Source organism: Anticarsia gemmatalis, chromosome 2, assembly GCF_050436995.1.
Source record: "Anticarsia gemmatalis isolate Benzon Research Colony breed Stoneville strain chromosome 2, ilAntGemm2 primary, whole genome shotgun sequence".
Classification (NCBI taxonomy): Eukaryota; Metazoa; Arthropoda; class Insecta; order Lepidoptera; family Erebidae; genus Anticarsia; species Anticarsia gemmatalis.
Genome location: NC_134746.1, coordinates 14,342,380 through 14,366,380, shown reverse-complemented (window position 1 = coordinate 14,366,380; position 24,001 = coordinate 14,342,380). Strand labels below are relative to the sequence as shown.

General features: G+C 35.8%; 1 protein-coding gene across 2 annotated transcripts in view; it reads right to left on the bottom strand.

The window, feature by feature from the left end:
• The window catches only part of LOC142985954 (uncharacterized), a 114,466-nt gene that overhangs the window by 56,341 nt on the left and 34,124 nt on the right, over nt 1-24,001 (bottom strand). Inside the window, exons 2-3 of one of the 2 annotated variants that reach the window (XM_076134192.1) lie at nt 23,575-23,659; nt 19,754-20,216 (exon numbers count right to left, since the gene is read on the bottom strand). In XM_076134192.1, coding sequence (XP_075990307.1) covers nt 19,754-19,899 — 146 coding nt within the window. In that variant the 5' untranslated portion in view covers nt 19,900-20,216; nt 23,575-23,659. Of the gene's footprint in view, nt 1-19,753; nt 20,217-22,346; nt 22,512-23,574; nt 23,660-24,001 lie in introns of those variants that run through there. The other variant, XM_076134195.1, reaches the window with a different exon arrangement.

Sequence of the window (24,001 nt, the reverse complement as noted above, 5' to 3'; positions counted from 1 at the left end):
GAGTCATGTTAGTGTTAATAAATTAGAAATTGGGAGTATGTATTGTATTAAACGAAATTTTGGCCACTGCTTAGGGTTCAGTAGGAGTTTTAGATCACTGATGGCTGAATGAGTAAAAAGAAATGTATGGTAAATTAGGAGCTTTGATAAAAAGGCTCTTGAATCGATCGATGGTTATTGATAAAAGCTTGACTAATGAGGCAGAGAGTAAATAGATGTAGCACGTAGAGATGAAGCCAATCTTAAGAATCATCGATGACTCATCCTGCGACTATATCTTCTTCCATTACGAATCAAGTTACGAATGCCAAAAAAAACACTACCACTACCCTGTCAAATTTTAACCTTATCAGGTCAGCCGTAAACAATAGCACTTTTAAATTAAATATGTACCTACTAAAGTTTGGATTAATAGATATATACATTTTAGAAGTCAAACAAAACATAATCACCTCCGGACGGAAGCCGACTAAAATCTTAATATCCATATCTTAATGATTATTTTATAACAAGTTTTACCTCGAGGCTGTTCACTAAAATACTTCAATTTACAATTAAACATACATGTTCCGCGTTTCGTACACGCTCGGGCTGCGTAATGTAATCATGTTCGTTTGCTAATAACTAACTAATAACAAGTAATCTGACAACTGATATCAATCAGACGCACACATCCTTTGAATTCGCGTCACTATACGGTTTATTGCCTACTAGCAAAAAATAAACGACATAAACATTTCCGTTTTTATTAAATTACTTCCATTTAGACTGGTCGTGTCAAAAAAACTGTCTGGAGAACGACCTGACATAATTTTAATTTCAAGATCAATTTAAATCATTGCTGCAAAGCCAGCTTAATCCTTACGTATACGTATAGGGGGTTACCCCATTGTCATATATTGAACACATCACCAGACTTTGAGTTACTATACAAAAAGTAAAGGGACTTTGAATGAAAGCAATATGAACCTTCCTTGCCAACAAATAGCTAGAAGATAGCATTAAATTATAAAAGATGAGAATACACATACCATACCTACATTCATACATACATAATACGCCCGTTATACCCGAAGGTGTAAACAGAGGTGTATAAAACACAGCCATGGTTCACCATTATCAGTAAATAAATAAATATCATTGGACAACTCACAAACGGTCATCTGATTTCAAACTAAGCAGTTAGCAGAGCTTGTAATATGGTAACCAAATAACTGATAAATATACTTATAAAGATACATTTACAATGTTAGTCCCATATAATAGGGGGCAGATTCCTTCCATCTTCACTTGATCAGTCTCGCTATCAATCAGTCGGCTATACATCTTGTTCTACGGAAGCAGGAAGCCCACGTGTGCACGGATAAGCGACGCTACGTATAACCGCATGTGGATATTTATTACTGGTACTTGTATTACTAGCCAGTGCTAACACTTCCTACATCGATGACGGGGAAACAGCCGTGCAAATATATCATCGTATTGATTAATGTTCTTATGTAATTGCTGAGTAATTGTGTGGTTTATGAAGACATTTCATATATTTATTGGTAAAAAAGGCGCATTAATAGAAAAAGCCGTGACAATCTATTCAATTATTGCTCAACGCACGAGCTAACTTATGAAAAAAAGCAAAGTAGCTGTGTTTTAAGTTTTTTAATCTATAATAAATTATGAAATAGTTCAAGTTTTTATACTTTACTAGCTGACCCGCGCAACTTCGTTTGCGTGTATCCCGCTACTTCGACAAATACAGTCAACGCACCAACACATGTATTGGATACTAATTTTCAATTCACAATAACTTCTCTTTCCCTTAACCGCGTTTAAAATATTAAAATTTTTTTTGGTTTCTGTGACTCTTCTTTGATCGCCCCCCCTATCAGTTTTTGGAAAAAATATTTAAGTAATGTACAGATTTTTTTTTGTCTTATATGTATAGATCAAAGTCGTAGTACCTACTTTTTAATATTATTTATTTTTTATGTACCGTTTTTTTATATTTTTTGTTTTTTTTTTTATGTACTTACCTACTTTTGTTATATACATCTAACTATTATTTTCTTGTTTACTTTTTAAATTATTTACATTCTACATTTTATTACTTTTACTGCCCCCGCCGCCGCGGCCGGCCCGTACCGTGCCGCAATACTAATATCGTGATATCTCCTAAACTATATGTCTAAATAACACACTGTAAACTGCAAAAATAATCTAAATTAAATGCTCGTGATGATGAACTTACTTATTTTGATAAGGATATATGTATTATTGGTTATATCACCAGTTAAACATCACCCAACGAATTAAATGTTTTTTTAATACAGAAAAGTAGTTTTTGTGACTTAAATAAAAAAGCTGGATATATGTCATCGCGGACTTTTTTGTAGAACTAATAAAGACCAATGTTTTTGCTATACATTGTTCTTACTTGTATCCAACGGTATAAGCGGCGCACGCACAAATGCAATCTTCAATTAGATTTTTTTTCTGACTTCTTGGACATAAATCGCTATAACTCAGCTAATATAGTTTCAATGTATTTCAATTATATATAAAAACCTGTCGGAGAAAATACTCTTTCTATTAGTGAAAACCGCATCAAAATCCGTTGCGTAGTTTTAAAGTTTTATGCATACGAAGGGACTACAGACAAAATGGGCGACTTTGTTTTATACTATGTAGTGAAGATTTATTATTGCAGTGTATACTAGACTACTACAGTTACTAAACATATACCTGTTCCTAAAACAGGTTCTACAACCACCTTTCGCATGGACTCCGCGTAAATAATACGATCTTACATCACGAGGCGCATTTTTAATCTAAAAGCGATAATTTCGCTCAAAATATTACCAAAAACGGAGCCTCTACGTTCACCTGTGAAGGAAAGGCGGAGGGGGGAGAGGAGGGGAGGGAAAATTTCACTTTCCTCGAGGAGAGTGTAGCGCAGTTACTTAACGCTTAATGATCAATTAATAAGCGCTAATGAGTGCGCGCGCGCACTGTGACGACGGACGGACGGCCGCACCGACACACTTATTATATTAGTTAAATATATTGCCGTGTAAATATTAGGTTATGTTGCGTTTGATGAGAATAAATGGTTTTTATTGTGTTACGTGTTCTTCTTGAGTGTTTCCGTGTACTGGTAGGAAATCAATTAGTTGATTTATTCATTAGATTTTGTCAGAATTTCAACGAAAGAGCATAATAGGTCGACATTGGTAACATTTGACAATGTAGTTGGCAATCACGACACATGGACAGTCTACTAGTAAATCCATGTATAAAATGAATAACTACTACCTACTATGTATGTATAACTGTTGAACGCGATAATAAGTTATATAACACACCATAAACTTGAGACTTAAATAATACAATTGAAGAACATCGTAAATATCTAACAGGCTAAGGTTCTAGTAACATCAGGTCAACATTCTAGAAGCTGTCAGTGAAATGGCGCGAGAGGCCGCGGCGCCGGCGCCGATCAACGAGCTCCGATTACAGCCGCGAGTCTACGCGAGGCGACGCGACGGGAAAACGAATCAGGTCAATTACCACCATATTAATTGACACTACACTGCTTTTGTTACACTCTCGCGTTTCTAGAATATCCTTTTTGTGATTTCAATTTGTTAAATTGATTTAAAGACTTGCTGTCAGCTGACAAGACAAGATTGTGATGGACACGACACGACATCACTGAACAAACAAGATTTTTTCAAATTTATTAACACATAGATTAATTATTTATAGACTGACATAGATCTTGTAACTAAACAAGATACTTATGCATTAAATGCATTGCAATGACAGAACCTAAAAACCACTGCCTGATCACTATTATTAGGATCAGTTTGTGAAGACTTGAATTTGCCCTTATTCTAAAAGAAAGCAAGATTTTACTTTCATCAACAAGACCATAGGAAGACTAATGGCAAGACATAGAAAGGAGCTGAAAGAGCAGTAAAAGGCAGATATAAGTAAAGCCTTCTAGAACTCAAGAATTATCCTATGCACATGAGAAGACCGTCAAATATTAGAATTAAGGAATAACAACGCCCTAATACATCATTAAAAACGTTTGATGACTTTAACATGTACTGCATTATAAGCTACTTTTTAAATAAATAAACCAGTATTGATAGTACCAATACAAATATTTTCATTTTCTACACATCGGATCGTATCTAGCGCAGCGGTAACGGCAATTACCCCGGCCGCCTCGATCCGTCTACCACCAGCTAACTACTATCTACTAGTTACTGTTGTTAGTTAACACACGTTTGTATCACAGCTGATTGACTTGTTATACCGACTATACATCTGGATATATTGCGCCTAGTTTTATAAATGAGGTTAGGATTTTTTTGTATGCTTCTGGTATGTATTGGATATTAAGTCTATGAAGGAGTTTCTCAGACTTTATTTTCTCACGATTTTCTTTTTGACACTTCGTATATCTTTATCTTTTAAATAATGTAAGAAAACCACTGTCTAAATACAAAGTGTTGAAACTAGGCTTCATTTTGAACGATTTTTGGAATTTAATAATACTTAACTACATAATTGTCTATAGATTTGGACTAGATTTGAAGCGATAAATATGAATTTTCTTACCGCTCTTATAAATATTGTACAACGAAAGCTCTTTTCTCGAAATTATTTGAAGATATTCCTCAGTCATTACACTATTTTAAACTTGAGGACCTTTTACAAAACACCTACTTAACCTTCCCACGTAATCATTTCAGAATAATTTTTCAGCAATACCTAATTCTAGAATTCTAGGGATCTCATTATTGTCTGATCAGTTTATAAATAAACTTTCAAAGGCTTGAAAGGAAGCTTTTGTAGGTTCTTATTTACTGTCTATTTTCTACAAAAAATAGTCTAGAAAGGTATTCATTAATAACTTGTTTACAGTGTACTCTAAATTACTTTTTATAGGTACAAGAACTTTTCAAATAATAATATAGTAACACCAGCATATGCTCGCGACTTCGCCCCCTTGAAAAAAAATTCCGGGAGAGAAAGTATCCTGCATTAATCTAGATTATAAGCTGTATCAAATATCACTATACCAAATTGCATTAAAACCGGTCCTTTAGTTTTTTAGTGAAAGAGTAACAAACATACCTACATCCATCATCACAACCTTTCGCATTTATAAAATCAGTAGGAAAATCTATAAATTTGCCCCACGGGACCAGAATTGAACTAACTATCTAACATACAGTCCCCTACTTTCTATCCACTAAGAAACATAATTGTGTAGTGAAATGATATCACTTAGTGCAATAATGTTGGAGCATCAAGTGCAGGGAAAGCACGGAGGCTGTAGGTATAGCCAGCAGTCCACACGACACAGACTTTCATCCGCCATGTTGCATTACACCGAACATATCATAATTACACAGTTTTACCTGTCACTTAAATGCACTTTACTTAACTCTCGTAAAATATCACTGATTTGTATTCACTTTTTTTTTATTATGAAAAATATTTTTTAACTTAACTGCCTCAGGGGCCCGGTAATAAACGGAACAGCAGTTTACGGGGTCTTGAGTTTGATACCCTAGTCTGACAAAGCTATAGGGTACAATATGTTTGTCTCGTGTTGCGTATGACCAACAATATAAACTGCGAAATTTACCTATACCTTTCACATATAATCAGGCCTAATGTTATAATAAAATCTTTTTTTTATAATACATAACTGAAGAAAAAAGAATCATCATCTTCTATTCTATTGAAAAGGTATAAAACTTAATCAAGATAACAATAAGCAAGGGTATATGAGAATACGGCGGGTATTAAAATTACCTTTCAAAGATGAGCGAGGTTTTTCTCCAACAATATGTTATTTCTATACATTACGTACTTTCATCAAAGACACGCTCATTACCTGCGAACAAAAACACACGTGTATTACATAACTGCTGGTTTATTATTACGAATATTACAACTAGTAATTTACGTCCAATTATATACGCGTTACACTATTTGTTTATATCATCAAGCTTGTTCATTTAATCTGAAAGTTATTCGCAATACATAACTACACACTTCTCCTAATAAGTACATAATAATTTTGTAAATGCGATTTTGTCTGTCTGACTGTCTGTTTGTTGCGCGTTTTCGGCCACATAAATGACCCAATTTCGATGCATTAAGCATAAAGATAACTTAAAACCCAGGCTCAACTAATATAACAAGAACAGAAACAAGAAAAATATGCGATATGAAACGAAAATGGCATCGGAATACAAAAAACCATCATCGTACAAACAAAAAACAGTGGCATATAAATGCCAGTTGCTATACCAACAAACACAGATTCATGATTAATGATAGCACGTGACAATGCGAGACTGCAGACAGACCTCTGACCCTCGTTCACACCAGACTTCACCCATTGACACAGCGTCGTAGATGAATATCACATGACGGAACAATTCACATGATCGTAGGAAAGGTCACAAGCAAAGTAGGAAAGCAGAGTTATGTAACACTGCGGGTCTCAACCTTTTTGTTTGCGACTACATAATTTACTTGCACTAGGTTCTGCAATTAGGAATTAAAAATTCATGTTCCGTAGCTCGAGCTTGCCAAGTGAGGGAAATTATCTCTGGTTTCTGGCAATAACTGCAACTTTTCTTCTTGAGACTTAAAGTTATAACTACATGACGTTGTGACATTTTATCAAAAGAAAGGGCTGTTAACATATTTTTTTAAGGACAACTCTCACACTTACGGACACAAAGTACAACCAGACCTGAAACAACTGTTTTTAGATCGCTCAAATAATTATTCCGTGTGGGAATCAAACCCTCCCGAGCGACGCAATGGTAATGACGTGGCAACCTTCACCACTGCGGCAAGGAAGGAGTCACTTAAAAATATATAAAAAAAAATGTGCTTTAATTACTCTTATTACTCCATAGACGTTTCATAACAACTGATGTTGAAGATAAGCAATAGTCTTATAATCAAAAGCACAAAGACTTTACCCAAGAGATTAAACAATAAGCTGATTTTCTTCTTTTTTTCGACTAGTTACTAGTTACCGTTCGTAAATTGCTCAACCTTGCTGACCATTACCCAGTGAGTGCAATAACGTATTTGTTCTACGACATCTAAAAGAATCCGACGTAATCAGTCCACCTTATTTAGAGACTAGCTGACCCGCGCAACTTCGCTTGCGTCACATAAGAAAGAATATGTCAAAATTTTCCCCGTTTTGGTAACATTTTTCACTGGTACTCTGCTTCTATTGGTCGTAGCGTAATGATATATAGCCTATAGCCTTCCTCAATAAATAGGCTATCCAACAGTAAAATAATTGTTCAATTCGCACCAGTAGTTCCTGAGATTAGCGCGTTCAAACAAACTCTTTAGCTTTATAATATTAGTATAGATAATGATTGGAGATTTCACTACAGTTGCACAATGTTGCATCTGGTTCAAGCGGTGTAATAAGCGGCCACTGGTGGAGAAAAGTTTCAAGAGCAAGTAATTGATAGTTTGTGTGTTTAAATACGGAGATTACGTTCATATCGCTGATGTCTACACCGTCGCGTGACGTGGAGATCAGTTTAATATAGATATAAATGCGATTGTGCACTAGATAATTAATGTAACGCCGTCGTAAGTGAAAACGTCACATGAGAGTTGGACGTTAATAGTGAATAAGTATTTTTTCTTTCAAGTTTTGAATTATGCAAGCCACATATACTATACAAGCTACAGACTTGCCGGGATATGGTTTTGTAAGTCACAAAATATCAATGCCTCAGTCCGTTGGGGTTTAACTCTACCATATAAAATCATCTTCAAAGATTAGCACTAGGTACTATGTAAACAGTATCAACAAAGCTTTTTATAGGTCGTACATAGAAATCTCTTGCATGTATTGTCCAAGTTATATGACGAAGACATTACGTTGGTTGCGTGGCTGGCGTTCAGCCATGGTCCGACCTTGGCCGCTGGTGCAATGCGGGCACCATCGCCTTGGCCAACTTGCCAAGAGGAGCACCCCCTCATTGTCGCTCCAACTATCGCCGCTATTCTTAGCACAGCACGCGAGATGCTAATACGATGCAACTAATTATAGAATCTTTTGTTTAATGATCGGCTATAACTTTCGCTATTTATCCTTCAATGTATTGAGACACAGACTTAAGAGAATGCGGCTAAAACTGTATTACCAATAAAAACGATTGACTTAAATAAGTTTCAAAGTTGTTCTGGCAACATTTAAATCAAAAACTAATGTCTATATATTATCAACAATCTTAAATACTCTTCTGTCGACCGGCTACAACAAAAATGGCTTGTTTATTCATTTACCCTTGAGAACGCCTGACCATAAGCACCTCTTCGGGGAGCGCTGACTCCTCATTCCAACCGTAATTAAAGTTCACGAAACAAAGTACCTACATACTCTTCAAGAGTATTTTCGCATTTCACTCGCTAGTTAGTTGGCGCAACGGTCAGTATGGACCCCTCATTTATATGAATGTGGAGCACAAAAGTGATAAAGTGGATTTATGGAACAGTAGATAAATAATTATGTTTTATAGCCGTTTAATGAGTCAAGGTAAACTGTGTGATTTATAGAGGCCGCGGGCTTCAATGAGATCAAAGATTTTTTGTAGATAGTTACAATGGCGCCTGCGTTACTGTTCCGCAATGAACTTGAGTTGAGTAACGACCGATACAATCGCATAATTTAGAAAAACAAACAGTCTATTAGTTAAACATAAAGTAGACTGCAAAGATCTTCGATACACAAACTTATAAAGCAAAATATCTGTTTAAAAAATGTATTACGTACGGCAAATACTAAATCATCGGCTCAAAGTATTTATCGTGAAAGCAAAAGTGATTTTGTTAACAAATATTAGTGTGATAACCAAACCTTTTTGGTAAAGGAAGCCTATAACCGTTTTGACATACAATCAACATCGTTATAAGCGTATGCAAAATGCGAATTGTTTATTCCAACAAGCCGTCAAAGTTTAATGAAAGTAAACATCGCGGCTTTCGTTTAACATACGCTCGAAATTCGCAGACAAAATGGCGCCGGCTGAACTGGCACACGACACATACACACTGAATTAAAAAGGTAAGAAAGGAACACAAACAATCTTAAGCAGCTATAGACACATCAATAAAGGTGTTTTATTTAACTGGTCGTATACAGATACAAATATAATGATCACCCATAAATAGCTTCAATTACTTCAACTAAAAGACTTCATTACTAACATATCTTGGTATCACAAGCTCAAAAAAACTTCCGTATAAATACGACCTCGAAATCACATACTGAAAACGCCTGTAAAGTAAGCGATCACGGCAAACATGTCACAAAACAGAATAACCGATAAATGAACGAACAAAAGATCATAATGAAAAGCAAACGTCTGCGCGGACGCATCGTGTGTAAACAATAGCGGGCCATTGTTCTACCTTATAAATATACATGCTCTATTATTACGTGAATTTCGCACTAATAATTCGTATAAGAGAACGTTTACATAAGCATTGTTCGAACTATTAATTGGTGCATTGGAAAAGTTTTAACTGCGTGCAACGGAACGAGGTAGAAACAAAAAAAGAGTTGTTTGTTTCACCTGTACTCCACCATTTCACTTCATACTGAAAAGTACAAAAATCTCTACATATTGAATACACAGACTTCGTTCTAATAGAGTAAGGAAATAGTCTATACCAATTAAGGACTAAATAAGGGATCAGATCTAATAGATTGGTATATATTTTGCACGATTAAAAGTGCCGTAATCCTACCTATCTCCGAGATCAGTTATACCAGTACAACTATCGCCAAACATTCCAAGGTCTGCAGTGGAAGTTCCAAGGTGCCCCAGCAGTCACCGAAGGCGATGTGAACGCAGCCCAAAGTTCCAAGAACTACCAAGTTTCTAACATCTGTCACGAACAATGAATCGCAACTAGTTTCTAAACGACGACTTAACGTCTAGAATTGTACAAGATGCAACTGTAATTAATTTATTCAGCTTGTAATAGTTGTCGCTTTCAGACAATCGTGAATTTTAATCAGTTGAGCGGTTATGAATGAATAATTAGGATTAATTGTATCAGTCTGTTAATGGCTTACCCAGCTTGCTTAATCATTAGAATTACTGCCCCATAGCTACGAGAAAATACTAGTCTCCTCCCAAAAATATAAAGAGGTGAAATTGTTTAAGAAAATAAATTAAACTGAAGACCTACTGTAAAGATAGTTATGTACGTTTTAAAATAAAGTGATGTGGCAGGAATATAGAGTTAATACTTAAAAAACATAAAATAAACACTTTATAAATTGCTATCAACCGTCGTGAAAACGCGAAAAGAAAAACTACATCGTCAACACTTTTGACGACCAGATTATGACAGTATATAAAAACGGCGAGCACTGATAAAAATAGTTGTTTTATATATATAATCTAACATGAATGAAACATGTTCGAGTGCAAATATTTTCGTAAGTCGGTGTCATGCTCATGCGTCGAAGGAGATGAAAAGTTCGAGTCATTCAACTCGTGCGCCATGTCTCTTATCTGTGGCGTGACAAATTCCACACGGCCGTGCTAAATATACGTCTGGATAATAAAACTTAATTGACTATTTACACTAAATTAGCGTATAACGTTCAAGACGGAATAAAAATAAATAGAGACGGTTTTTTTTCTGTCTGTACACTAATAACTTGAAGGTTATAAACGATCTATTTTGTCTACTCAGATATCTAAATTTATATTTTACCTTTTTAGATAGGTACTTGAAATCTCCACGCAGTCACTTATTCAACATTAAATATCATCGGCTCTATCTATTACTTAGATGATAAGAAAGCAACAGGTTCTGTTGTATTTAGACAAAATGACAATCTCTTTTCCTCCTGTATATGCGGTTATCAACTTATACTAGCCTACACATTTTGTTCTACTCCATTTCCTATTCTATGAGGTCCAGTAACCACTAATACAAAATCCGATAGCCAGTGAAGTTTAATTATAAATTCGCAATCGAAGCAGTTCTCTATCGCAGTGTGCGGCGCGGGCGGCAGATTGGCTCCGTCAATTGTTCGGCGGAGACGGCTGATCGGACGCCTCCGCATTCCACGCTCCCCTCGCCCATAACTGCTCACTTCCACTGCAGGGCTGCCGCGATGGGAACCGCTACATTTACTACTTTAATAAAACCGAGAACTGCATGATCTAGCAGCCAGAAGATTTTTTTTGTCGTTTATTTAGTTAGATAGAATGTTGACTAGTCATGCTTTAAACCCAGATACCACTGCATTTTGGTGGAAATACACGTATGCAGTTTGCGCTTGTGAATTTAACGAGGTCATTAATGGGTATGTTCCGTTTGCGATGGTTCCGAGCTTTAAGCTTAGTATGTTCTTAAGACTTGTTCACTTGCTAGTTGTACAAATTCTTATATGTTTTTAAATCCTAAAACGATTTTGTATGTATTTTATAATGTGATATTAATAAACGTATTAAAAAACTTACAGCCTGCAACCGGCGAGATTCAAGAAATATAGTGCAGTAGTTGCTGCTATATTCAAGGTCACATTGTATAATCAATTCTAGTAAACTTTTCTCCTTTTAGCATGTCAGGGTGATCTTAGATCAACAAGGTATCGATTCTGCGAATATTGCTTTACAGTTGAGGATAACTATTGCAGCAGTTAAACAGATGGCCGTTGACGTAATACTAGCGAGAAATGTTTCTCTGATGTTAGGAGGAAAAACTTATCTCCTTTTGTTAAAAACAGTCAGATTAACAAATATTGCGAAACAAGAGGAAATATTTTTAATCAAATCAAAGTCAACAGGAATACAACGCCTGACTTACGTCTTATAATTTAATTATACAGTACACATAAAGTTAGGGAGCCAGTACTCGTGTATTATAAATATATCCTCGAATAGCACAACATAGGAGTATTTAGTATAGCAGATTTTGCAGATTATGCAGCTTCTAGCATCCGAAACGAATTTGAATCCGATTCTCCAAAATTTATGAATATAGTCAGCCCTATAACTGCAAGCAAAAGTACCGAGTCTGGTTTTGACCTATATTCAGAGATAATTAATCGGGTGCCGTGATTGCGGACGAGCCTCATTATAACTGGCCCCGATGGCCCGGGACCATTTCCCGATTAACATCACCAACACATGTATACCTACAGGGCACAAGTAGTTCTCATGATAATGTTATCAACGGGAGCTGATGGAATAGATAAGATTATTAGGTTAGTGGAAACGTATTTAGATAAAATAACAGGTACAACAATTTTCAATGTCTATCTAAATTCTAAATATAGACAACACTTAGGTTAAACAACAAGCAAGAGTATCCAGAATAAGCAATAATTAACGTTACTTTTTAAGCAAAAACAGGCAATAAACTTGAAGGAGGAAAGCTTTTATAAGACCAAAAGGCAGTCCAAAATAAGATGAAAATTACTTTCTGGGTTTAAACAGGCTCAAACAACAAATGTGAAGGACACTTCTATCTGCCATTTTAAGAGTATAAGCGTGATATCGTGCCAACATAGTATACAGTGGGAATAACTAGAAAGTCACAATAATTTTGGCAACAACACAAAGTTATGGATAAAGCGCCACTGCATATAACTCAGCTGCCAAGTAATCTCATGCTACATTTATTTACAAAGACAATCTTTCAACAACTTCACCTGCATTCTGAATGAAGAGCTGAAGAAGACAAATAGGGAATACCAAACGAGCAATGTGCAACAATATTTCAGACCAACATTGTATTGAGATTATTTTTCGTTTGATAACGTTGCAGGTATATATTAGCACTTTATTTAACCAATTACTATCCCACTGGTGGAAAAAGGTCTCCTCCTAGAATGAGAAAAGCCTAGAGTCCACCACGATGGCAAATTACATGGTGGGGAGACTTCAGTACTTAAAAAAAAATAGAAATAGCTATTTTAACTTTTTGTGTACAATTAAACATTTAGTATATTGTAATGATGTACATTAGTAATCAATATTAGTTATCAACGGCTCACTAAGCCCAGTGGCCGGTAGTGAGACGAGCCGAGGAAGTGGGCACGGTCATGTGCTTATCTCCTGCGCCCAGAACTGATTGTACGAACCGTTACGACATGGCAAACGCAAGAGGAAGTAGACACTATTTGTGTTTTATCTCGGGAACTAGTTTAAATATCAATGTAATTGTGACATGACTTCGTGAACTAATTTTCAAATTGGATGCATTAATACTGAACTTGTGGCAAAAGAGTTAAACCTGATAGGATAAAGGGATATTTCAAACAGGACTCCTAACGAGTATAACGGAAAACCTCATCCGCAATAGACGTTCTAGGAGAGAATACCAAACAGGAAAATATGTGCAATATGCAAAAAGCTGGAAGAAAACAAAATTAGAAAAAAAAAATACATTGCCGCGAATTCAATCACATATCAAGACACTATCAGGGTCAATGAAAGCCACCAAACGCCCAGTAATAATAAGGCTGTATTTTTAGCAACATATTGGTAGTCTCCAAAACAAACAAATCAGGATACATCAGTCAATCAGTGCACATGAACCGCGAGAGATGCGAGTGCTAAATATGAATGCTTGTCCGGCGCGGTACGGCGGCGATTGGATAACGAGGGGCCGTCCGGTCACCACTCACGGTCATCTAACTTCTATAATAGAGGATTGAGGGAATATTCACACATACATACATGGCATCACACCTTTTTCGCATAAGGGTAGGCCAAAGAACGCCACTTGGTACGATCCTTACAAACTTCCCTAGCCTCATTCACATCCATACATCTTGTCGCCGGAGGAATATTCAATCAGCTGGTATTACGATAGCCTGAAATAAATAGCTTAGAAGACACAAGTGTGGCGCTAAAAGTTTTTACTTAGTTACTAAGTACTACATAGCTTTTAATTAATAGCGATGACATTGTAGGATTATATTCGTACATCAAGGACGTCTCGTAAGCTAGACTATAGGCATCACTATATAGAAATCTGTTAAGTCACTTCGTTTTATCCTCCGCACGTGACTAAACCATACACTGCGATAAGATGTCGTGTATTTATTTGTATATCCGTCCAAAACTTCCTTTCCCGGCGTGAACAAGTGCATTCACAATGTTAACGTTCCTATAAATAGCTGCACTCTCATAAAATAAATCATATCAGTACATACATCATATCATTACTTACATGAGAGTATAATTTCGTTGTTTCTCAACTCTCAAAAAAGATACACGAATTCAGTCATGCAACACATTGCAAAAATGTAACACGATGCCATTATAAAAATACCTCAAATGTAATAACATTTTATTTTTTGCAGCAACAAGTGTCGTCACATATTCCTAGTATCATCAATTTCAATTTTGTAGGTCTTAATTACTAGTTGTATGCACGCGAGCACTGTTCAGACGAGAGGCTGATGATTCGCAACGCGTCGCTTTGCTGGATTATATCATCACGGTGTGCGAACATCGTTTCACAAACTGGAGGTCATGACCCCTGAATTGCGAACAAGGATATGATGTTCACGAAATAGCAAACTGAGATCGCGACCTGGTACACTGGCTTAGATTGAATAATTTACCATTTATCAAGGGCGAGGAAAATGTGTTATCAGACTCCAAAATGTACTAGGTTATTGCTATCGCGCTGTCGTACGGACGAAAGATAAGTTTTAAATTGGTCATGGTTGATGTCAATTGCAACAGCTGTTAGACCATCTTTACTTTTATTCGAACAAAATTGACTGTCTTGCCCGCTACAGAAGGATATGGAATGAAAACGAAATGTACAAAAAATTGTATTTATATAATAACTAGCTGACCCGCGCAACTTCGCTTGCGTCACATAAGAGAGAATGGGTCAGAATTTTCCATGTTTTTGTAACACTTTTTACTGTTACCTACTCTGCTCCTATTGGTCGTAGCGTGATGATATAAAATATGCTTTTTTTCACGAAAAATAATCTCAAAATTATTTATATCTCTTAGTATAACGAAGTCGCGCTAAGGCATATCCGCCATTAAAACAGTTGCCATGGCAACGGAATTTTGTTAATTTAATGTCATTATAATATTGATTTTTCGCGACTTCGTTGAATTTTCTTAATTTTCCCGGGAAATGCGTCATTTTCCCGGGGTAAAAAGTAGCCTATGTCCTTTCTCGGGTATCAAAATATCTCCATACCAAATTTCATGCAAATTGGTTCGGTAGTTTAGACGTGATTGAGTAGCAGACAGACAGACAGACAGACAGACAGACAGACAGACAGACAGACAGACAGACAGACAGACAGACAGACAGAGTTACTTTCGCATTTATAATATTAGTATGGATGAAATCTTATCTTAAACAGTCAATGGTTTCATTAAATCACAGCGGCATAAGATTGATGAACGCAATGACGATGCGCATTACCGAATCCCGAGTTTCAAGTTTTCAACAAATCGTTATCTGAGAACGACACTTCACAGTTGTATTTAATTAATAACTCTCGAACAATTTGACCCGCTTCGGGAGAAAGGGAAACTTTTGACAGTTACTTATATAAACTTTGGAGTAAATAGATAAGTCTTAAAAGTGTTGAGAGGAACTTAAACTTTTATTGATGCAATTCTGGCGAAGTGCTGACATATTGTTGGCTACTTAAGCATTTCTAAACTAATTGCAACAAAGGCTTGGTTGGAAAAACACGTAAAAAAAAGGATTGATTGGAATAATGATTGAAAGCCAAATAAACGAAAAGTGTGACGAAGCGAAAGCGAGGACAGAGTTGCATAACAACATTTTCATCTGACCTAAGTTTCAGTTGAAATTGACAATGATGAATGAAGAAATAATAAAATTAATTTAATAATATTTTCTCTTAACACTGCAACTTCTGCAGGGAAGGAAAAACTCGTAATAAAAACAACTGACTTTATAGATAAGCTAATTAAATTTGATATAATTAAACGTATAAACGGGAATTCTCCCTTTTGTCGTCAAAAATAAACATGGCCGCTGTATCAGCAAGCTTCAGCGGTAAATGTTAAAGAGGCGACCCCATTAAAGGGTAAGTTATTCTGTCGAAGGTAAACAGGGGTTCTTTGAACGGTAGCGAGCTGAACTTGACTTTTAGACAAGGTCACGCGAATGTCAACAGTCAGGATATGATGTGTTGCCATTGAGCAAGGAATGTTTTGAATCTTTTTTAAAGTAACAGGATGAAGTCGTAATTTACAACTCAAGATCATATGATGCAATATTTATTTTCGAAATGCCATTCGATGACTGTTCAAAAAACTTATTTAAGCGACTTTTCAAACGCTGCATCGTTCAAAAGGGTACTTAGCAGTTACTAGAAGACTTTGTTACTTAGTGCGCAGCCTGAAGTGAAAAAGTGTTTCCAGATAGTATAGCAACCAGAACAAAAAAAAATACGCAAAAATTATCGCCTATAAGGCTTTATAGAATCGATGGTGAATATACGTAATACACTTCAACGCAAAGCTTTCAGGAAATGATTATGCCACCAAAAACATTCTGTAAAAACCTCAAGTCTCGCCGTAAAAAGTTGTGAGATCTATATAATACCAAGTCGATTAATCTATTTAGTCTCTACTTAAAGGACCTTCTGTCTTAAGTTATAACGTATGTTATTATCATGCCAATTAAAAAAAATACCTTTAAAACAAATAGACCGACCTGGCCATCGCATGATTTAATTATTAGTATCACACTAATCAGCACGACGAGAAGTTAATACTCCTGAAATGTTAATGGCGAATTTGTGTTTTCTTGCGATGACCAAGTCGATCTATTTGTTTTAAAGGTATTTTTTTTAATTGGCATGATAATAACATACGTTATAACTTAAGACAGAAGGTCCTTTAAGTAGAGACTAAATAGATTAATCGACTTGGTATTATATAGATCTCACAACTTTTTACGGCGAGACTTGAGGTTTTTACAGAATGTTTTTGGTGGCATCTCACTTCTTTTTGTAGAGCGAACATAAGTCCAATTTGTATGGAAAGACGTTTTTTTTTTTCATAATTCAACATATTTTCCTATGGGAATGTTGTTCAGTTTCATGGGCTAAACATCCTTACACACCCTATACCCCCTCCCGTTATGCCTCATATAGTAGGTACCTATTTACACCTATTTATTTTATTTTCTACAGTAATAATAATTCATTAACTGCAAATGTAACCTTGTAATCTTATACATTTATATAGGATTACAAAGTTATTGTTGCAGTTGGTGTATTAAGAAAACTGGACCGAAATTAGAAAATATTACATTTTTCCCATGATTAAGACACTAAACCCTATTTGTATTCTAAAATTTAAGCTTCTAAGTCTGCTAGAAGTACCTTAGACTTTTGATGATCGGTGAGTCAGTGAGTCAGTGAATCAGTGAATCAGTGAGTGACAAAATTCAAAATTTTAACAAGTTGTCATTCTTAAACCACTGGTTCAAATTGACTGAAATTTTAAATATACCGTGTTTATACAATGACTAATTAGTTGCTGAAAATCCAGGCTTCTTGTTTTATCCACAACGAAATTATAGGGGTGTCAAAAATAGCCCGAATTGCTTCGAGAAAAGGATGTTACGGCCGTGCCGCTTTTTTTTTGCTCGACTTGCGGGGGCACTTCCGTGCCCCCAGATCTCAATCAATTAACCAATGACATGCTAGCTCCAAGCGTATGGTGATTCGCTATCAATTATACGCATTTTCACGTTATTTTTTACCTCGACGAGTGCGCAAAAAACATCGGATCGTGTCGGTGAGGTAATTATTTAGCATCGCCCGAGGCCCGACGCTATTGAGCGTGAAATTAAAACTACCACTGGATTCAATTCGTTATCATACTCGACGGGTTTATGTCCTGGCAAAATCGTTTAGTGAATTTTAAATAGAGTAAAACTTGGTGAACCTTCATTGAGAAGGGCCACGCTATTTAGAGTTCTTATATAAAAAAAATCGACTTCAAACAAATAATGTAACAAAATAAACTTAAATGACAAAAATAATTGTTCTTCCTTTCCGTGTGTGAGTTGTCCAACAATATTTATTTATTTATTTATATTTATTTTACTAATCTTTTAAAAACACTTATCAAAATGTAGATAAGTACGGCTTGTGTCTTTACCATACAAGATTGTTTATAATATAGTTACAAATATTGTTATTTTTGGAGCCTCCTTCTTTTGTCGAAGTCGGTTAAAAATGCAACTACGGATTACAAAAAGCAGAGTCTATTATGTCACTGTCTGTGTCTGAGCTAATTACTATGTACGTAAAAACCTATCCATATCCAGATAGCTTCTCTAAGAGGAATATAATTGCACAAGGCGTGGTACAGCTCCATCTCACCCGTCGTGCCAGATTAATGACAATTTGATTTATGCTCTGCAGTGGACCCTTGCGACAACAAAACGACACTATTCTTAGACCAGCATTTTGTAACCGATCGCAATTATGTCGCAAGTGAACATTACCTAAGAACCAACTAATCTAACAAAATAGCTAAATGAACGAGTCTTAAGACTATTGTAAAGAACTACTAATGGAGTTCTCTTTAAACGTAAGTAAACATTGTATTTAAACTAATTTTAAACTCATTATGTATTTGTGTTACAACCAGTTAAAAGTACTATACAAAATGGACACTTAGAACTCTAAAATTGGTGATTTTTGGGAGGAAAATATAAGACAAGGAGACCATGTTCATTGTAGTAAGCATTTCCTCGAACAAAATTAAGCTGGGACTAATTAATTAATGTTCTGAAAACATTTTCATCCCACTATTCTTATGTTTAAAAAGATATGATGATATAAAAAGATAAAATTCATGAAACGTTGTAATCGTAATCTTTAACACTTCCAAAAGTGATATTATACAATACATCACAATTTATTATTTATTTGTCATATTTATGTACGTCAATAATAAGCAACAAATCGTCGAATCATTTGTCATCACATGACAACTGCCTTACGACAAATAACGACAACAACAAAGTACTTTCTTTAGTGAAGAAAAATATAATACAATGAAAGACAATCTATTATTTGTCGTGCTATAAACAAAGTTGTATGTGGGCGTCTATGCTTGATACAACAAATTAAACATTAGGTCCGGTAACAAATAGTCCCACTTCTAATAGAATATTAAATTAATAACCAGTTACATAATACACATATTTATACGATGACACTACAAAAATACCGCTCAGAAAAACCATAGAATCTGTATTCTCGAATACTGGTTGTATGTATTTAAGATATGTATCATTTCTGCTGAAAACAAGACGAAACTGTATATATTTTAGCATCTTCTACTAAGCAGGTCTCTAGGCCTATAAACCTTATTCACAGATATAAAATAGCGCTGATATTTCAGAATTCCAGCGAACAATCTGACGCATAAAATAAACATAGACATAAAAGCGCCAAAGGTCACAAGTTTATCTAAATCCCGAGCTTATGTGGCCAGTTTTTATCAGGCAACGTCTGACAGCGAAAATTATTTATTATCTCGCGTCGAAAAACCCAAACAGATTGCTTTTTATCGACACTTGTATTCTTGGATAACACCTAACGACGTGTCGTTTGTACACAAAAAGTTTTTGTTAAAAAGAATGACAAAAGAATATTTGTAAGACTGACCTGCTAGAATGTTCCTGGAAGTTGCCGCCGTCGAGCAGTCGGACTTTAGCGAACAGCACCGCCGACACGAAAGGCACCTCGGTAAGCTCCTCCAGGCAGCACTGCACCCCGAACTTGTACCGCTTCTTCTTCGTCATGAAGGCCATGACGCCGCCAACATCAGGCCCCGCCCCCAGCGCCCCCCCGGCCCGCACGCTCACTACCACTGTACCGCAGCACCACGCAGCACCACGCTGCACCACTCAGCACTGACTGACACTCACTGCCACTACACTTCACTTCACATGTGTGTTCCAGCAACGCACGTGTAAATGAACTACTTTCAAATGTAAAATACAAAACGCCTATCTAAGTAGATGTGTGATTATTTCGGCATCAACGCAGTCGCGTCCCCCGAGGATCGCCGTGGTTCGATAGCGAGTGGTGACCGACCATCAGTCGCATAGCTGCCGGTGTCATTAGTCTGGAACAGAGAATTGATGGTTCAGCACATTAAGATAACAAGAAAGAAGGTTAGTCCTACAAATGGTATCTGGCTTGAGATAGCGAGTTATTTTCAGTTGCGCAATTTGTGTAATGAGATTTTTTAGGCGGAGCAAAAAATAGTATGGTTCGGGTTTATCTGAGTTTCCTGCGTTCAAGGTCACGTGGTATCTCTCGGTGGTTTCGTAAGAGAGATACGATTAAAACGGCTGATTTGTGCGCTATTACAAGTGGGCTGAGATTGGCGCGATACGCTCGCTACTGTACCAGTTTCGAGACAAAATATAACTGTTCAACGGTTACCATTTTACCAATTATACACTTTATACCCATTTATATAATAGCATTGTCACATACTCAATACAGATAAAACTAAATATTAATTATAACTTATGATTTTCAAAGTAATATAAGTAGGCATAAAGCTTTACGTAGCGGACTAAATAAAAACAACGTTATTACAAACGATTCATCACAAAGTCACAGTATCCAACAGCGGAGAAACAGATTTATGCAAACGAAATGAAATAAAAATCTTACAAAACATATGGAAAAGCTGTAAGAAATGTATTCAACTGTTTAATACGCGACATCTGTTGCAACGACCGATTTCAATATAGAAGAGTAATCTCCAGAATACATACATATGCATGTGTTTCTGCTCTGTTCTGTTCTCGCATCTATATTATATGTTTCCACTTATTTACATGAAATAATCTGCTCTAAAGATGCAATTTAAATGATCTTGATGAAATGTTAACGAAATATTGATTTAATACGATTGCGAAGTTATTGGGTGTTATATTTCGATGATCGTTTTAATTAATACTATTCGAAGGTTAAACATAAATTTGTTATTTCTATAATTAATTTTAGCTTTAAATCGGAGTAACTTTGAGACGATCGACAATCTATTTGTTAATCTGAATAAAAAATATTTAGAACATCATCAACATATTTTAACTTAAATTTTATTATGAAACAGTCTTTAACCCATGTTAAAAGCCTATCGGGCGGCTTGACCAACTTTGCCAATAGATTGATCACTAAGCATACGATATTTTACTGTATTTTTTTTTTATAAAAGTAAATTTCCTTAAACTCAAACAGACACAGGACACGCGTCTGTATATAACGAACACAATTAATTATTATTACTTACTAGAATCCCTAAGACACTCATTCCTATCACAATTTCATTCAAAGCCATTCCAGTATCCACTATAAAACGAACACACAAACAAGAACGACACATGAGAGTGCATCACAGAAACTCCCGCAGTCAGACAATATTTTGAAAACACTTCACAAAGCAATATGGTTACAATGTCCATGATACAAAGTGTTACGACACATTGACAAATGTTGGTAAGTTTTATAGAAACCATACAAACTAATTGCAAGTGCAACATTGCATACAGATGGATTAACTAGGTATAAATGAAGCCTGTGTAGTGCACTCATTTCCCTGGATAGTTACTAGTATCTTCAGGCTGACGTTATGATATTATATCCTTAGAATAGCAGTTTCGTGGTCAAGGTTTTGGTTATCTGTTCCAGATAGCAATCATTTTGCAATAGGAGCGTGAAAAAAAATTGCTGAAAACTTGGGAGTAAAGACAAAATCAATAAAACTTTAAAAGTAATTAATCTGGATAGTCTATATCAGCTGTTAAGGACCGCTGTACGTTTAAGTAGAGTACTGGATAAATTACAGTTTATTGGGAAAAAACCCTTGTTCACCTCTCAGAAAAATACGATAATTTTAAGTTGCAATTCTGAGTTTGTAATTTTCTTACCATTTAACTTCAGAATTTAACGTGAGAAAGTATTTGAAACTTAAAACAATTGCACAATAAATCCAAGTTTCAGCGACGTATATAAAAAATATTAAAAGTAAATTCAAATTAAATTTAGTAGTCTACGCATTTCGAGTAAATTAGGAAATAACTTTGAAAAACTAGTTATGCTTATACAGTATCGACATACCACGCGAACAAATTGTCGATTTACAAACCCGTATTTATTCCATACAAATCGAACGAGATTTTGTCACAAAGTACACATAGAACAACAAAAACCTTTTGTAAAAAATTAAAAAAATACGTACTGGTATGAAAGCCAAACATTTAAAAAAGTCCGTACACAATAAGAAACACTAAAGGAAACAATGATCCAATTTAAAGTTCGACACGAAATAGACGTTTGTCGATCGCGACGCACGGAACACGAGTGACAACACGACCGTGCGCGCGCGCAGCTCGCGCGTGACTGAGCCTCAAGCTGCCAAACTGCCAACTCACAAGGACACATCACAACTACAACGCGTATCTAAAGCACCCTTTATTAAACCAGCTAATTAAAACTTAATCCAGCCAGGCATAAACCGCGATTACGGTAATCTTTAGCATGTATTCTGCGACTTTTATCATTGTGACGTGAGTTAAAAACAAAACTTGCAAGATACCGTGTTCTTATCAGAGACAAAAACATAATACACTTGTGGCTGTTCATAAACGACATTATCTGTGTATGTATCGAATGTATCGACGCCCCTTTATACTTATTGTGAATGTAAGCGGCTTAGTTCAGAGAAAATGAGTACATTTTTTTGCAATAGACCAATCTACTTCGCACGCACATCGATAAGGTCAACGAGCATTGAGTTAAAGTTAACTTGGCTAAAACACTTGTTGAGAATTCAGTATAAAATGTTAAGTAATCGCAAAAAAACAGAAATACGTCTAGAAATACGGTAATAACACTTTGGTTTCTACAGCATCAATTAACAATGCGGAAAAATGTATTATTACCACAATGGCAGTAACTCCCCTGTCACAGGCAGAGGATGTGGGTTATGTGATATGCTTGCCTATAAATATAACATCCTACATTCCATTGTATTAGCATCGACACCATTTGTTAATCTTTATAGAAAATTCTGCAATCCTATCCGCGTAGAAACAGGGACAGGGATGGATACTTTTCTACGCACTCTACATAGTATAAAGCAAAGTTGCTTCCCGCGTCTGTCAGCATGTTTGTATGTATGTATGCTTAGATCTTTAAAACTATGCAACGGATTTTGATGCGGTTTTAATAGATAGGGTGATTCAAGAGGAAAGTTTATGTGTAAAAGTTGTAAAGGGGTTTTTGTAAAATAACTGTTTAAACCGGGGCGGGCACTAGTCATTGTATAAAAATGTCATAAAAACCTAGGGTTCAATATCTTCTGGCAGCAAATAGCCTCAATTTCGAGCAAACTTTTTGCATACATCAGCCAGAAAGTACCAGGCAATCAGGAAACGTTGGTGATAGAAATAAAAAGCATTACTCACATGTTTGGCAAAGGATCCGACGGTCGTAGGATGGAACATTGCCAGTATTGCCACCCGAGCACTTGCGCGCGACTTCTTACATCGCCTGAAACAAAAACATGCCATATTTGTAGATAGCAGAACAAAAACACTGATAAATGTAATACTTGTGTTATGTAATATGTATTAGTTAGTCGTGGCGTCATGTTATCTGTTTGAAGGCGGATTTCCCGAATACGTGGAACATGACAAGCCTTGGAAGAGTGAAGTTCACGCTGAGTTGATTGGGGGGTGAAAAGCGCCTAATGTGTATAATGACGTGGGACCTTCGTCTCACATTTATAAAAAAAAGATACACGTGTTATAGAATTACGCCACGACAGAAATTCAAAAGAATTACATTTTTATTTTTACCAAATAGACGTTTAATTGGTAAAGTAGTAATATA